Genomic DNA, 15593 nt, shown 5'->3' with positions numbered 1-15593 from the left:
TACATTTGATACATGTAAACACAAGCGAGCCGGCAGCAAATTTAAAACTAATCTATCAGTTTAAAACAAGTTATTTCTTTCTACCAAAAAATAAAATGTAGTCAATCTTGAATCCAAAAAGCTGAAGTAAGAATTGTTATTCTTAAAATTTCTGCTGCAGCTCCTGGGAACGAGCTTCAGTGCTCAATTTCCAAAGTTGCTGCCTGGAGTGGCACTGCAGTATTTGACCACAAGACCCTAAGAAATGTAGTCTGTTCGGCCCCTCGAGCCTGCTAATCCATTCAACAGGATCATGGCTGATCCGACATTCTTTACATCCACTTTCTTGCCAGCTTTGATTGTCTGACAGATCAAGAATCTATTTCACTCTTAAATATACACAAGGACTCGGCCCCCACAGCTCTCTGTGGCAATGAGTTCCAAAGACACTCACAACTCTAACAAAAGAAACTCCTTCCCATCTCAGTCTTAAACTAGCTTCCATATTTTGGGACTAGGAAGATCCCACTCTTCCATTAACTTGCCTCAGCTGGATTCAGCAGCACTAATTCAGGGAGTGGAAAATTCACCGTCATTCACCATTCCTGCTCCTAATCACCGTTCAGAGGTTTCCGTGTGAAGGGATGAGAAAGACTTGCTTCACTGAGCTTGCTGTCAGATGGGCGACTGGCTCTCCTGTTCACGGGGAGGAGAAGGAAGAGAAGTTTCTAATTTGGGCTGAATGAGTTCAAAAAGATTGAGTAGCACCTTGCTTCGTTTGCTGAATTTCCCTCTTCTACATTTCCATTCAAGCCTGGTACACAGAACCTGTTGAAGAAGAATGTTCCAGATTTTCACAAACTTTCATGTGAAGGAGTATCTGCGGGTTTCATTCTGATGGTCTGATTCTAACTTTTAGACTGTGCCTCTTGGTAAGATCCCTTCATCAGACCAAGTATCTTGCCCCCTTTACCTTCCTGTGAATGTGTGCATTGTTTAAAAGGAGGCAGCAGCTGAGGTTGGATGTTGGTAACAAAGTGTCTAAAATGGCTTTCCCTCAAAGAATGAAGTTGGCATGACTGTTTTTCAAAGCTGCTGCAAGTCTTAGAAAACATGAAGATAGATAAATCTCCAGCACCTGATCAAGTGTGTCCCAGGATATTATTTCATAGAATCCCTACAGTGTGGAAACTGGCCCTTCGGCCTAACAAATCCACACCAAACCTCAGAGCATCCCACCCAGACCTATCTCCCTATAACTCACCTAATCTACACCTCCCTGAACACTACGGGCAATTTAGCATGGCCAACCCACCTAACCTGCATATCTCTGGACTGTGGGATGAAACTGGAGCACCCAGAGGAAATCAATGCAGACCCAGGGAGAACGTGCAAACTCCACACAGACTGTCGCCTGAGGGTAGAATCAAACCCAGGAACCTGGCGCTGCGAAGCAGGGGTGCTGATCAGTGTGCCACCGAGCTGCATTATGGGAAGTTAGGGAGGAAACTGTGGGAACGTTGGCACAAATATTTACATCATCTATAAACATGGGTGAAGTACTGGAGGGTGGTTAATGATATGCCATTGTATGAGCAAGGAGAAGCCCGGAAACTATACACCTGTGAAACTGACATTGGTGGTGGATAGGGGCTTGGAGGTGATTCTGAAAGATAGGATTCTCATGCATTTGGAGAGGCAGGATTGATTAGGGATAGTCAGCATGGTTTTGTGTGAGGAAAATCGTGTCTTACAAACTTGACTGAGTTTTTTAATGAAGTAACCAAAAAGACTGATGAGGGCAGGATAGTAGACATTGTTTACTTGCACTCTAGTAAAGCCTTTGACAAGGTTTGTTAACTACTAAAGTTAGATCACACGGCATTCAGGGTGAGCTTGTCAATTGGATACAAAATTGGCAGTAGGAGACAGAAGGTGGTGATGGAGGGTTGCTTTTCAGACTGGACACTTGTGACCACCGGTGTGCCACAGGGATCGACTCTGGGTCCACTTTTGTTCGTCGTTTATATAAATGACTTGGATGAGAATACAGAAAGCATGGGAGGCTTGGTGGCTCAGTGGTTAGCGCTGCTGTCTCACTGCGCCAGGGATCCGTGCACGATTCCAACTCAGGCCACTGTCTGTGTGGAGTCTGTGTTCTTCCTGTGTCTACGTGGTTTTCCTCTGCGTGCTCTGGTTTCATCCCACAGTCAAAGATGTGCAGGTTAGGCGGATTGGGCATGGAAGTTGCAGAGTTGCAAGGAACAGCTACAAGGTTTAAAAGATGTTTGGATAAGTTCTTGAAAACAAAATGTTTGGAGGGAAAAGCTCCAAGCACAGGTAGGTGGGGCTAGTTTAATTTGGGAACACAGCCAGCATGGGCTGGTTGGACCGAAGGGTCTGTTTCTGTACTGTATGACTGTGATGTGACTCCTTAAGAACCTGCTCATACTTGATACAAGCTGGGACATGGCTGCCTAACAGGGATTAGTAATCTATCAAACTCCTCTCAAATTCTGACAAACAAAAATTCATAAAGTTTACCAAAATACACTAAAAAAAAATCTGATGTCTGGAGGGTAACATTTCTGGATGAGACTGCTCCAGACTTGATCATACAGGCTCTAAGGGCATCAGAACAGATAGCAAAAACCTGAGGATGGAGCCAGTTGTCTACAAGAGTAAATGGTTCAGTTTTAAGGAATTACTGAGGCACTTCATCACCTTTGCCACTTTTCTGGTAACCCAAAATTTCCAATATTTAAAGCCAGATTCTTGACCTGAAGCATGACAGCTTAACTTGTTCCTGAAAAAGTATGGAAAGGATGCGATGGTGAACTGTTGTATCCGCTTAGCTTTAAGTTCAAAGGTAACTGGGTGGTATAGGATGGTCACGGTGACCAGATTGTCTCAATTTTCCGGCATCACAAAGGGAGCTAACCTGAAAAGCGTAATACTACAGAGACTAGAAATCTGAAGCAAAAATAGGAAATGGCAGAAATACCATACAGGTCAAGCAGCATTGTACAAGCGAAGCAGTTTCAGCTCAAAAACCTTTCCTCAGAACTGTAAAAGTTACAGATAGTAAGAATTGCCGATGCTGGAGTTAGAGATGAGATGGGTTTGTGCAAGGGCTGAGTGGGACATTACCAAAAGCAAGGTCTGTGATGGGTGGTAGACAGGAGAAAACGAATGACAAAAAGTCTTACAGGGCCAGAGGAAATGATAGTGAGGCAACAGAGAAAACAGATGTACCTAAACCAGGCATGCTGTTGTCTGAAAGTGAAAATAAGAGAAAACCCAAAATATGCTAAGAATGGGAAACAAAACAGGTTGAGAGAATTTACCGTTTGCGATTTTTTAACTCAATGCTGAGTCTGGAAGGCGGTAAAGGTTGTTACTGAAAGATGAGTTCTGCTGGGATAATTACTGTTCATCGCCTGATTCCAAACAGAGTGACATGACCTCAGAAGCCATAAAGACTCAACTGGATTCAGGCAGAGGTCAGACTACCGAGAGATAACAGGGGTTCCCTTATCTTGCTATATTTGTGAACCAGTTTGATCCTTTTGACCACAGAATGGTTACAACATAGCAGGTGGCTATTCGGCCCAGTGTCTCTCTTTCCGGTTCTTCAAATAGTATTTCACTTTGTCGCCTCTCCCAATTTTTCCCACAATCGTGAACATTCTTTCTTTCAATCCAATTCCTCTTAAATGCCTTGGCTGAACCTGTCTCCACCACATTCACAGGTAGCGTAACCCAGACCCTAATCATTCATGACATGGCATGTTTCTCTTTTTGCTGCCTTTATTTCTTTTGTCAAATTATCTTTAATCTTTGTTTTCTTGCTTTCAATCCTTCCCCTAAAGGAAACAGTTTCTTTCTCAACTATACTTGAAGAGAATTTTGGGAGGAGATTTGATAGGCTCTCATGATTTTGAAACTTCATAAATAGTCTCTCAAACTTCTCTGCATCAAAACAAACATGGCACTTAGGAACAGCTGTGAGCCTTGGAGACTTTGAGCCGACTCCACCATTTAATATTATGGTGGCTGATCTGGCTGTTGCCCACTTATCTGTCAGTTCCCCATCATAACCTTTGATCCCAATGTCTACAAAAAACTAGCTCAGCCCTGAGTAGGTTCAAAGACCCAACTTCCATTGCCCTTTGTGGAAGAGAATTCCACACTTTAATTACCCACAGAGAAAATATTCCTCTGACTGCTATCTTAAAAGGAAGAGCCGTTTAGTCTATGTACATTAGTCTTATCCTTCCCCATAACAGGAAACATCAGCAAGGTATCCATCCTAGCCATAGTCCCAGTTTTCCAATCTAACAATGGAACTGAAGTTTTTTATCCCTTGAAACATTAACATGAATCATGCCTCGAACTTTTACAACAACTTCACATTCTGACTGACATCTGGTGTCCAGGACAGGATTCAATATTCCAGTTGGGGCCAAACCTGCATTTTGTACAAGTTTTAACATAATCTCCTTACATATGTACTCTATGTGCTTAATAATAAAACCTAGGATTCTGGATGCTCTTAATCTATCCTGCCAACTTCAATCACTATTCTAAATATCCCCCTTGATTCCTCTGCTCCTGCACCCCCTTAGAGCTAAACACTTTATTTTGTTCCATCTCTCCACATTCCTCCCAATAAAAAGAATCACTTCTCACTTTTCAGCGTTGAACCAAATCCTGTGTCCCCTTCTAAATTATACTGAATCCTCCAAGCTCGCAGTGATTCCACATTTCAGATCATTCACAAATTCTGAAATTGTCCAGAGTACATCATGGTCCAGTACAGAACTGGGAAAGCAAGGTTCTGAATACCGACCTTTGCGAACTCCAAGACAAACCCTCCACCAACTACTACTGCATTTCTCATCACTGATCCAATTTCATATCCATGTTGTTATTGTCACTGTTACTCCACAAACTATAACTTTGCTCAGAGGTCCGCTGCGTGACACTTTATGAAATGTCTTTTGGAAGTCAATATACATCACATCAAGTGCATTAACCTCACCAACCCTGTTGTCACCTCTTTAAAACCTCCAGCTAGTCATTTTAGTGTCATTTTCCCTTCATAAACCTACACTGACTTAATTAACACAAGTAACTCATTTCTGTCCCAAATTATTCTTTCTAGAAGCTTCCCTACACCCCCTCTCTGGGGATTCTAGAGCTAGGGGTGTTGTCTGAGAATTAGGGCCAGACCGTTCAGGAGAGATTTTAGGAAGCAGCTCCACATTAGGAGTGGTACAGGTTTGGAACTCTCTTCCACAAATGGCAGTGAATGTTGGATCAGTTGTTAATTTTGAATCAGAGATAGATACATTTTTGTTAAGCAAAGGTATAATGGATTAGCCATGATCTCACTGAAAGGTAGAACAGACTCAAGGGGCTGAATGGCCTACTCCTGTTTCAATTTATTCACAATTCAATAATAATCCATCTGCCTGCTCAAAAATGATCTTATCAATTGAATTCAGTTTTACCCTTGCTTAGGTGGGATTTGAATGCCTGCTTTTGGGATAGCTAATTGAGGATTATATTAGGCAAATGAGGTAGTAGTTTTCTGCACAGCGACACAAGATGAATGGCCTGTTTAACTGCTTCAGTGTTGTTGGGTGAGACCGCAGAAATTAGGAACTGGCCACTTGTCCCTTTGAGCTCCCCCACTGAATAGGATTATGGCTGATCCTCTATTTCAATGCCATTTTCCTGCTTCCTCTGCATTGCTCCTACCTTTTTTAAAGGCATCATCTATCATTTCTTGACAATTTTCAGTGATGTAGTGGTAGAGAATTCCACAGGTTCATTACCTTTTGAGCGAACAGTTGTTTCCTCATCTCAGTCCGAAATGACGTACCTGGTATCCTATGATTGCATCCCCTGGTTTTAGATTGCCCAGTCAGAGGAGAACATTGCCCCGCATCCAGTCTGTCCCAACTTGTTAGAATTTTACATGTTTCAATCAGATCCCTTCTCATCCTTCCAAAGTTAGTGAATGCAGGCCGAGTTGGGCCAAGCTCTCCTCATATGACTGACCTGTTGTCGCTGGTATCAGGGATCAGGTATCAGTGAACCTCTGCAGCTCTCCCTCCATGTCCAGTATATCTTTCTTCAGTAGGGAGACCACAACTGCATGCAATACCCTAAGTCTGATCTCATCAAGGCCTTGTATAACTGCAGGAAGATATCCCTACTTCTGAACTCAAATTGTCTTGCAATGTAGGCCAATATATCATCTGTCTTCCTAACCCCTTGCTGCATCTGCCTGTCAATTTTCATTGATTGTTGCGCAAGGAAGCACACGGATCCCTTTGTACTTCCACACTTCCCAAAATATCACCATTTGAATAATACCTTTCCTTCCGATTTTTCAGACTGAGGTGTGTAGCTTTACATGTAGCCACATTAAACTGCACCCGCACTGGAGTATTTAATTAGTCAGGAGACCAGGAAAACTCCTCACTTTACTTTGAGTAATATGATAGGATCTTTAACCTCCATCTGAACCACCAGAAAAGGCAGACAGATTGACATCTCATTTGAAGGAACAGTACCTCAGTTCCTTCAAAGCCAGTTGATCTTATTAGTTCAAGTCCTGGGGTAGGGCTTGAACCCACAGAGCAGAATGAGATAGTAGGAAGGACTGTGAAAGAAGTCACGATGAGAGAAAGAGCTATGTCACATTTCCATTCCTGTAATTACCTGCTGCCCAGTTGTATCCTCACTGCGGAACGCAATTGACTCCAGTTCGTTACCTCTGCTGGTGAGAGCCCGCAGACATGAGTCACGGGATTCAAACTTTTGCTCCAGGAAGTCGATGGCTTTCTTGGCTCTCTCCTGCACCAATTTGGCATGGTTTCCAGCGTGGTAGTCTGTGTCCTGGCCTTTAGCCAGACCATCCAGCTCATTTATCACTGAAACATTAAACAGCACAGATAGCCTGTCAATTCTACATCCAGTATTTGAAAAGGCAGGAAATTATCCAAAATTTCATTATATTAACACTCCCAATTTGAGACTACACAGACACAGAGAAATCTTCTCAAAATATATATCCAACCAACCCACACAAGCAAAGTGAGTGCAGACGTGCACCATTCGGCAAAGTGACTCTGCTCACTTCATCTGCTGACAGAGCTTGTTTGTGCCCAAGGCAGGGATTGCCAAGGCAGTAACCTCATGTTCATCCTCAGTGCTTAACTCTTCGGCTCTTTGATGTATAGGCAACAATTTTAAAGTTTGCAGATGACACAAAATTTGGAGGCATTGTAAACCGTGATGACAATACAGGTCTTCAAAAGGACACAGATAACATGGTGTGAAGCTGGATGAACACAGCGGGTCAAGCAGCATCAGAGGAGCAGGAAAGCTGTCATTTCGCGTCGAGACCCTTCTTCGGAAAACGGCAGCCTTCCTGCTCCACACTGTGTTATCTCAGATTCTCCAGCATTGGCAGTTCCTACTATCTCTACAAAAGGACAGAGTCAAGTTGGTGGAGTGGGCAGTTAGGTGGCGAACAAGGTTCCATATAGAGAAGTGAGAGTGACAGATGATGCACTTTGGTAGGAAGAAGATTGAAAGATAATATAAAATACAGGGTACAATTTGAAAAGGGGCGCTGGAGTGAGGAACGTGGGTGCATATAGACACAGACACACAGATCATTGAAAGTGGCAGGACAGATAGAGAGAGCAGTAAGTAAAGCATACAGTATCCCCAGCTTTATTAATAGGGGCAGGCAGTACAAGTGCAAGGAGGTAATGTTGAGCTTGTGTGACATATGTATCAGACTTTGGCTGAAGTACTGTGTACATTTGTGGGCGCAATACTATAGGAAAGAGATGAGTGCATTGGAGAGAGTACAGAAGTGGTTCCAGAATTGAAGAACTTCACTTATAAGGATAGACTGAAGAGGTTGGGGCTGTTCACCACGGACAGATCTGACAGATTTTCAAGATCACAAGTGGGCTGAATAAAGTAGATAGAGGGCAGTTGTTCTCACTTGGGAAAGGAACAGAAGGCAGAGATTTAGTGATGAGCAGAAGAAGCAAGGACGATGCAGGAACAAACATTTTCACAAACATTAAACAGCACAGATAGCCTGTCAATTCTACATCCAGGGTTGTTAGGGTAAGGAATGTACTGCCTGCAAGTGTGGAGGATGCAGTTTCAGTTGAGGGGGGACAGAAAATAGGAACCTTCAAAAAGTACTCAGTTTAGGGCAACAAGATCCTTCCTTGGTTTGCTGCTGTTGAACACCCTGTAACCCTCACCTTCAGTATGAGTGTTTGATGGGGGACAATGTAGAGGCAGCTTTACTCCAGATCTAACCTCATGCTGTATCTGTTCTGGGAGTGTTTGGTGGGAGAACGTAGAAGGAACTTTAGTCTGTACCCTAATCTGCAAAGCACTTGCCTTGTAAATGTTTCCCGTGGACTGCAGATAGATCCTTAACTCTGTACCTAATTCAGACTTACGTTAGCTACTGATTAAGCAATGCCTCAAATTTTAAAATTCTCATTCTTGTTTTAAATCCCTTCATGGCCTCATCCATTTCACCTTCAATCCTACAACCCTCCAAGGTCTCTGCACTCTGTCAATTTCGTCATCATGCAAACCCACACTGTGTTTGCTTTACCATTGACAGCTGTGTCATTAGCTAGAGACGCCTTAAGTGCAGGAATTCATTCGCAAAATCTTACTTCCTCTCTTTCCTCCTTTAAGATGCTGCTTAAAAACCTATCTATTAGACTAGGCCAGTGGTCACACGCTCCAATATCACGATGTCAAGTTTTATGTAATAACAATCCTCTGCTGTACCTTTCAAAGTTTTACTTTGTTCAACGTGTTGTATAAATAACAGGTTAACCTGACTGGGGACTGTCAGCTGCTGACACCGGACACATGAAATGTGACATTGTCTATTCACCTGCAATGACATTCCTCACTTGGTTGAGCCAATTGCTTCAAAGATTCAATTCAGCCACTTCAGTACACAGCATTCTCCATGACCTGGCAGTGTCTCTTGCAGTGTTCAACATGGCAACAAGTTGGCTGAAGCCAAGGTCAATCCCACTTCTCAAGTGAAACTCAAACGAGATCAATTTAGCTTTCCAGATCCTATGATATCACATAATTAGAGTATTAATCTCTGGAGTATGTGGGGAGGGGGAGGAAATTAAAATAACCATCTCATCAATTTGATTTGGCTTTGCACTTAAAGGCTTAAGTGAACAGATGGAAGAGACTGGCTCTTGGTATGGTCCTCTGATTGAATCCATTTAGCCACATGCAGTTATAGTTTTCTTGTTACTAATTTGAAACAGGTGAACAATTTGTTAAAAGTATGATCTAAAGATTTAGGGCAAGGGCAGTACTTAGAAAAATGGCAGATTGTTCTGAGGGAATTAGACTGGCCTTTGTCAATGTCAGATTATATCTGAATCAAACCAGAACACTGAGCAGGTATTCTATTGCACTTTGAAGCATTAATCCTCTGTCTGAATGCACCACTTCCATACTGTAGGCACAAGGTTATGTTTAATTGCTGACTCCATGGCACTTTCATATTGGACCAAGGTTCTGACACAAAAGCTTAAACCCTAAGATAATTTTCTGTCATCCTCATGACTATTGAAGGGCCAGCATAAAACAGGGCTTTATGGTGAACTGATAGTATCCCAGTTTAAATCCCACCTGCATTTGAGGTGTGTAACAACATGTCTAAACAGATTGATTTAAAATTTTAAAACGTGCACACAGAGGAGGCAGTGCTGTAGTTGTAGTGTCACTACTAATAGAGAGGCTGGGCCTAATGCTATAAGGACATGGGTTCAAATCTCACCAGAATTTGAAATGAATTAATCAATCTGGAAAATCAAGCTTGTCTCAGTGACCATGAAATTATCATTAATCAATGTAAAAACCCATCTGTGAATCTGCCCATCCATACCTGGGTCTGGCTTACAGGTCACTCCAGATTTTTAAAATGTCCTCTGAAATAGTCTTGGAGGCCACTCAGTTCAAGGGTAATTAGAGGCAGGAAACAAATGCTGACTTTGCCAGTGATGCCCACATTTCATGAAAGAATAAACAGGCAATAAAATCGCTCGCTGCTTCTTTTTATTATTCATTTACAGGATGAAGGCATCACTGGCTAAGTCAGCATTCGTTGCTCAGAGTGCAGTTGAGAATCAGCCACATTGCTATGGAGTCACAGATGGGCCAGACCAGATTAGGACAGCGGATTTCCTTCCCTAAAAGTCATTAGTGAGCCAGATGGGTTTTTTTCCCCTGACAACTGACACTGGATTAGTGGTCATCATTAGACTTTTAATTCCAGATTTTTACTGAATTCAAATTCCACCACCTGCTGTGGCAGCATTCAAACCTGATGATTACATGGGTCTCCAGAACAATATCTAGTTTTAATAACACCAGACCATCGCTTATGTTTTATTTCAAAGACAGAGTATTCTGATTCTTTGGCAACTGTTCCTAAACTACCTCCAAATGACAGAGATGACAATCAGGTGAAATGACAAATTGGAAAATCAATTTGCAAAACGATCAACAGCTTCTTTGGGAAGGATAGTAACAAGGGTAGGAGTTAGAACTGTCTTTGCTAAGGAGGAACAGAGGAGAGTTTCAGTATGAAGCACTCCAAAAGAAACCACTCTAACCTGGTATAAAGTAATGAAATTAATTTATCCTTGGATGCAGAGCCCAATATTGTTTTTGGCTCGCATGTTACCCAGGTAGTGCTGCATCCAATGGAATTATTTGCTGATGTGTATCATACTCAAGGTTCACTGAGCAGATCCCTGCAGAATACCGGATATCAGTGGCAGGTCTCAATGCGTAAAACTAAGGATAATCTCTGCATCTTGACTTTAACCTGAGCTATATTTAAGGGGTAACAAAGTGTACAGCTGGATGAACACAGCAGGCCAAGCAGCATCAGAGAAGCAGGAAGTTTCGGGCCTAGACCCTTTTTCATTTAAGGGAAGTACCTTATGTTGAAAAATACTGAACAGAAGAAAGTTACAACAAAATTATATCATAAAAGAAAACCTTTCAGTCTAATCAGTCTGTGTTGGAGTTTGCTCTCCATGTGAATTGAACTGTCATCCCATCTGCCCAGCCTTCTTATATTTCCTTCATCTACTGAGTTAACCCATTCTTGGAAAGTGGAGGTCTTTGTTTGAACCCCATTGTTTCCACAAAGTCTACACTCTCACAATCCTCTCTGTGTAGCATTTCTTTTGGTCCCTGTTCTAATGTTTTATATTTGATCTTCTTTCTATGTGCCCATGTTGCTGGCCCTTCGATCTTTGCATCTTCCATCTTTGAACACTTTTAAACCTTTAATCTTTAAACACCTCTATCAAATCTACCCAAGATCTGGACTGTCCAAATACTACGGAATCAACTTTTCACATGCTTCTCTGTAGTTATGTTTCTTACTGGAGGTAGTGTCCTTGAGTGGTGCTGCCTTTTTAGTGAATAAAGCCTTTGTAATGATCACACGTGCTGGATACATAATCTCAATACCCAAGTCATAGAGCCGTACAGCACAGAAACAGACTCTTTGGTCCAACTCGTCCATGCCAACCAGATGTCCTGAACTGATTCACATCCATTTGCTAGCATTTGGCCCATATCCCTCTAAACCCTTCTTGTCCATGTACCCATCCAGATGCCTTTTAAATGCTGTAATTGTACCAGCCTCCAACACTTCCTCTGGCAGATCATTCTGTACGCACACCAGAAATGAAAATGTTGCTACTTAGGTCCCTTTAATTTTCCCCTTTCACTTTAAACCTACGCCCTGTAGTTTTGGACCCCCCCCCACCCACCCTGGGGAAAAGACCTTATCTATTCACCCTATCCATGCCCCTCATGATTTTATAAACCTCTAAGATCAACCCTCAGTCTCCAATGCTCCAGGGAAAATGGCCCCAGTCTATTCAGCCTCTCCCTATAGCTCAATCCTTCCAACCCAGGCAACATCCTTGTGAAACTTAAAAGGGTGCAGAAAAGATTTACAACATCCTTCCTGCAGCAGAGAGACCGGAACTGTACACAGTAGTCCAAAAATGGCCTAACCAATGTACAGCGGCAACATGACGTCCCAACTCCTACGCTCAATGCAATGACCAATAAAGGCAAGGATACCAAATGCCTTCTTCACCACCCTATCTACCTGTGACTCCACTTTCAAGGAACTATGAACCTGCACTCCAAGGTCTCTTTGTTCAGCAACACTCCCCAGGACCTTACCATAAAGGGTATAAGTCCAGCCCTGAATTGTCTTTCCATGTGAAACTTTCTGTGCATTTGTCAGCAGGACAAAGAGCACAGTATGAATAGTTCTGGTTACCAACACTTCCTTAGATACTGAATTATGCAAGATGCTTTTTAAGTGAATGTATTTCACATTTGTATATTATGGGTATTATGCAGGATATTTCAATTCAAATTAGCAAGCATTACAGTAGAAATATCTGGGATAGTCAATGATGTCCACTGAAAATACCATTTTGAGTAATATGAACATTTCTGGTCTCCATCTTACAAGAAGATAATAGAAATACAGGAAAGAGTACAAGAATAGCACCTAAAGCGAGATGTTACAACGGGAAAAGACTGAACAAGTGGTGACTTATTTTTTCTGAAAAGGGAAAAGTCAGAGATCTGAAACAGCAAAGGGCAGATGTGGAGAGAATGGTTCCATTTGTGGAAGAATCCAAAACTAGGGCCATGGCAGATGGTGGAATTTGAATTCAATGAGAACTTAGAATTAAAATTCCAATGATGATTACTAAACTATTGTCGATTGTCACATCTGCTTCACTAATGACCTTTAGGGAAGGAAATCTGCCATCCTGTTCTGGCATAAATGTGACTCCAGACCCAAAGCAATATGATTGTTTTTAAACTGCCCTCTGAAATGGTCCAGCAAGATACTCAGTTGTAACAAACCAAAACAAAATCCAATTAAACGGACTCGAAAAAGGGATGAAACTGGACAGATGACCCAGACACAAGACAACAGCAATCATCACCTTGACGACACTGAGAAGTCCTCCTTCCTAACATCTGAGAACTAGTCCAAAACTGGGAGAGCTGCCCCACTTGTCAAGCAACAGCCTGACACAATCACACACTCAGAATCATACCTTAGACAATGTCCCAGACACAATCATCACCATCGCTGGGCAGTCCTGCTGGTGGGACGAGGCAGCAGAGATGAAGCACAATGGTATACAAATGACACAGAGTTAGATACAAAGAAGAAATACAAGTTGGCAGCAATTGACTCAGAACACATGATGTCTTACAGCATCAGGTCAGGCGTGGGCAAGAAAGTCTCCTGAGTACTGTATACAACCTCTCCTCAGCTGATGAATCAATATTTCTCTATAGTGAGCCCAAATCTACTCTGGATAGGAGACTGCAATTTTAATCACCAAGAGTGGTTCCATGGCTTACCATTTTGTGGGCTGGACCACTACTGATTGATCTGGTTATGTCCTAAATGCCTTAGGAACATAGGAACAGAAGTAAGCTCTTCAGCCTATTCTGCCATTAAATAAGATCATGGGTGATCAGCGGCCTAAGTCCATACACCAGCCTTTGGCCACATCCCTTAATACCTTTGCTTAACAAAAATGTATCTAACCCAGATTTAAAATGAACAACTGATCCAGCATCCACTGTTACCTGTGGAAGAGAATTCCAAACATTTACCACCTTTGTGTGTAGAAGTGCTTCCTAACATCTCTCCTGAACGGTCTGGTTCTAATTCTCAGATGTTGCTCCCTAGTTGTAGATAGTTTATCTACCCTGTTATTATCTTGAAAACTTTGATCAGATTACCTCTTAACCTTCTAAATTCTAGAGAAAACAGCCCTAATTTGTGTAATCTCTCCTTGTAACTTAACCCCTGAAATCCAGGTATTATTCCTGTAAACCTACATTATGCTCACTCCAAGGCCAATATAGTCTTCCTAAGGTACGATATCCAGATCTGTTCACAGTACTCCAAGTGGGGTCTAACCAGGGTCTTGTATATTTGCAGTGTAACTTCTGCTTCCTAATACTCTAGATGATGCTACACTGGGGTCAATGGCAGTTGATGAAAGAACCACAGGGAAAAACATACTTGACCTCATCCTCATCAAACTGACTTCTGCACCAGATACATCTGTTTGTGACAGTGGCAGCAGGAGTCACTATTGCACAATCCTTGTGGAGACAAAGTCTAATTTTCACATTGAGAATTCCTTCCATCATGGTGTGTAGCACTAATTCCATGATAAAGAGGACAGACTTTGAACAGATCTAGTAACATAAGTCAGGCACTGTGGGCCATCAGCAGCAGCATAACTGTACTCCAGCACAAACTGCAACTTCATGGTCTGGCATATACCCCAACCATTATCAGGACAAGGAATCAACATTGGTTCAACGGAGAGTGTGGGAGGGCATGTCAGGAGCAGCACCAGGCATACCTAAAAATAAGGTGTCAACCTGATGAAGCTGCAGCGCAGAATTCCTTGTGAGCAAAACAGCATAAGCAATGAGTGATAAACACAGCTAAACAATTCCACATTACCAGATGAAGATTAAACTCTGCAGTCCTGCCACATCCAGTCGTGAATGGAGGTGGGCAACTAAACAACTCACTGGAGGAGGCGGCTCCACAAATATCCCCATCCTCAATGAAGGAAGAGCCCAGCACATCAGTGCAAAAAATAACGGAGGAATTTGCAGCAATCTTCAGCCAGAAGTGCCAAATGGATGATCCATCTCGGCCCCCTCCAGTGGTCCCCATCATTACAGATACCAGTCTTCAGCCAATTCAATTCACTCTACATTATATCAAAAAACAGTTGGTGATACTGAATACTGAAAAGGCTATGGGCCCTGATAACATTCTGGCAATAGTACTGAAGGCTTGTGCTCTAGAACTTGCCGCATCCCTCATCAAACCACTCCAGCTATAACTCTGGCATCTTCCTAACAATGCGGAGAATTACCCAGGTATGTCCTGTATGAAGAAAGCAGGACAAATCCAACCAGGCCAATTACTACTCCATCAGCCTACTCTTGATCAGCAGTGAATTTATGGAAGGTGTCATCAAGGATCCCCAGCAAAACTGGAGTCAGTGCGAATCAGGGAAAACTTTCCATTGGTTGGAATCATAACCCCCACAAAGACAGCGACTATCTACAGCAAGAAAATCTAATTATTACCCCTTAACATCCAATGGCTTTGCTACTGCTAAGCCCAAACACTATCAACATCCTGGAGGCTACCACTGACTAGAAACTGAACCAGACTAGCCATTTAAATACTGAGACTGCAAGAACAGATCAAAGACCAGGAATTCTGCAGCGAGTAACTCACCTCCTGACTCCACAAAGCCTGACCACTAGCTGTAAGGAACAAGTCAGAAGTGTGAGGAATACTGCATGCCAGCTTGGGTGAAAGCAGCTCCAATTACATTCGAGAGGCTTGACACGATGCAAGACAAAGCAGGTCATTTGATCGACACCATATCCACTCTCACTCA

The 15593-nt window shown here is 42.5% G+C and overlaps 1 protein-coding gene across 2 annotated transcripts in view; it reads right to left on the bottom strand.

Annotated features, from left to right (window-relative positions):
- smg6 (SMG6 nonsense mediated mRNA decay factor) overlaps positions 1-15593 on the bottom strand; it is a 389388-nt gene that overhangs the window by 16912 nt on the left and 356883 nt on the right. The window contains exons 17-18 of one of the 2 annotated variants that reach the window (XM_059655461.1): positions 6715-6926; positions 529-675 (exon numbers count right to left, since the gene is read on the bottom strand). In XM_059655461.1, the coding sequence (XP_059511444.1) occupies positions 655-675; positions 6715-6926 (233 nt within the window). In that variant the 3' untranslated portion in view covers positions 529-654. Of the gene's footprint in view, positions 1-528; positions 676-6714; positions 6927-15593 lie in introns of those variants that run through there. The other variant, XM_059655460.1, reaches the window with a different exon arrangement.

Source organism: Stegostoma tigrinum, chromosome 27 (assembly GCF_030684315.1).
Source record: "Stegostoma tigrinum isolate sSteTig4 chromosome 27, sSteTig4.hap1, whole genome shotgun sequence".
In the NCBI taxonomy this organism is placed as follows: Eukaryota; Metazoa; Chordata; class Chondrichthyes; order Orectolobiformes; family Stegostomatidae; genus Stegostoma; species Stegostoma tigrinum.
Note: the sequence above shows the minus strand (reverse complement) of the source record. Positions and strands in the feature narration are given on the sequence as shown.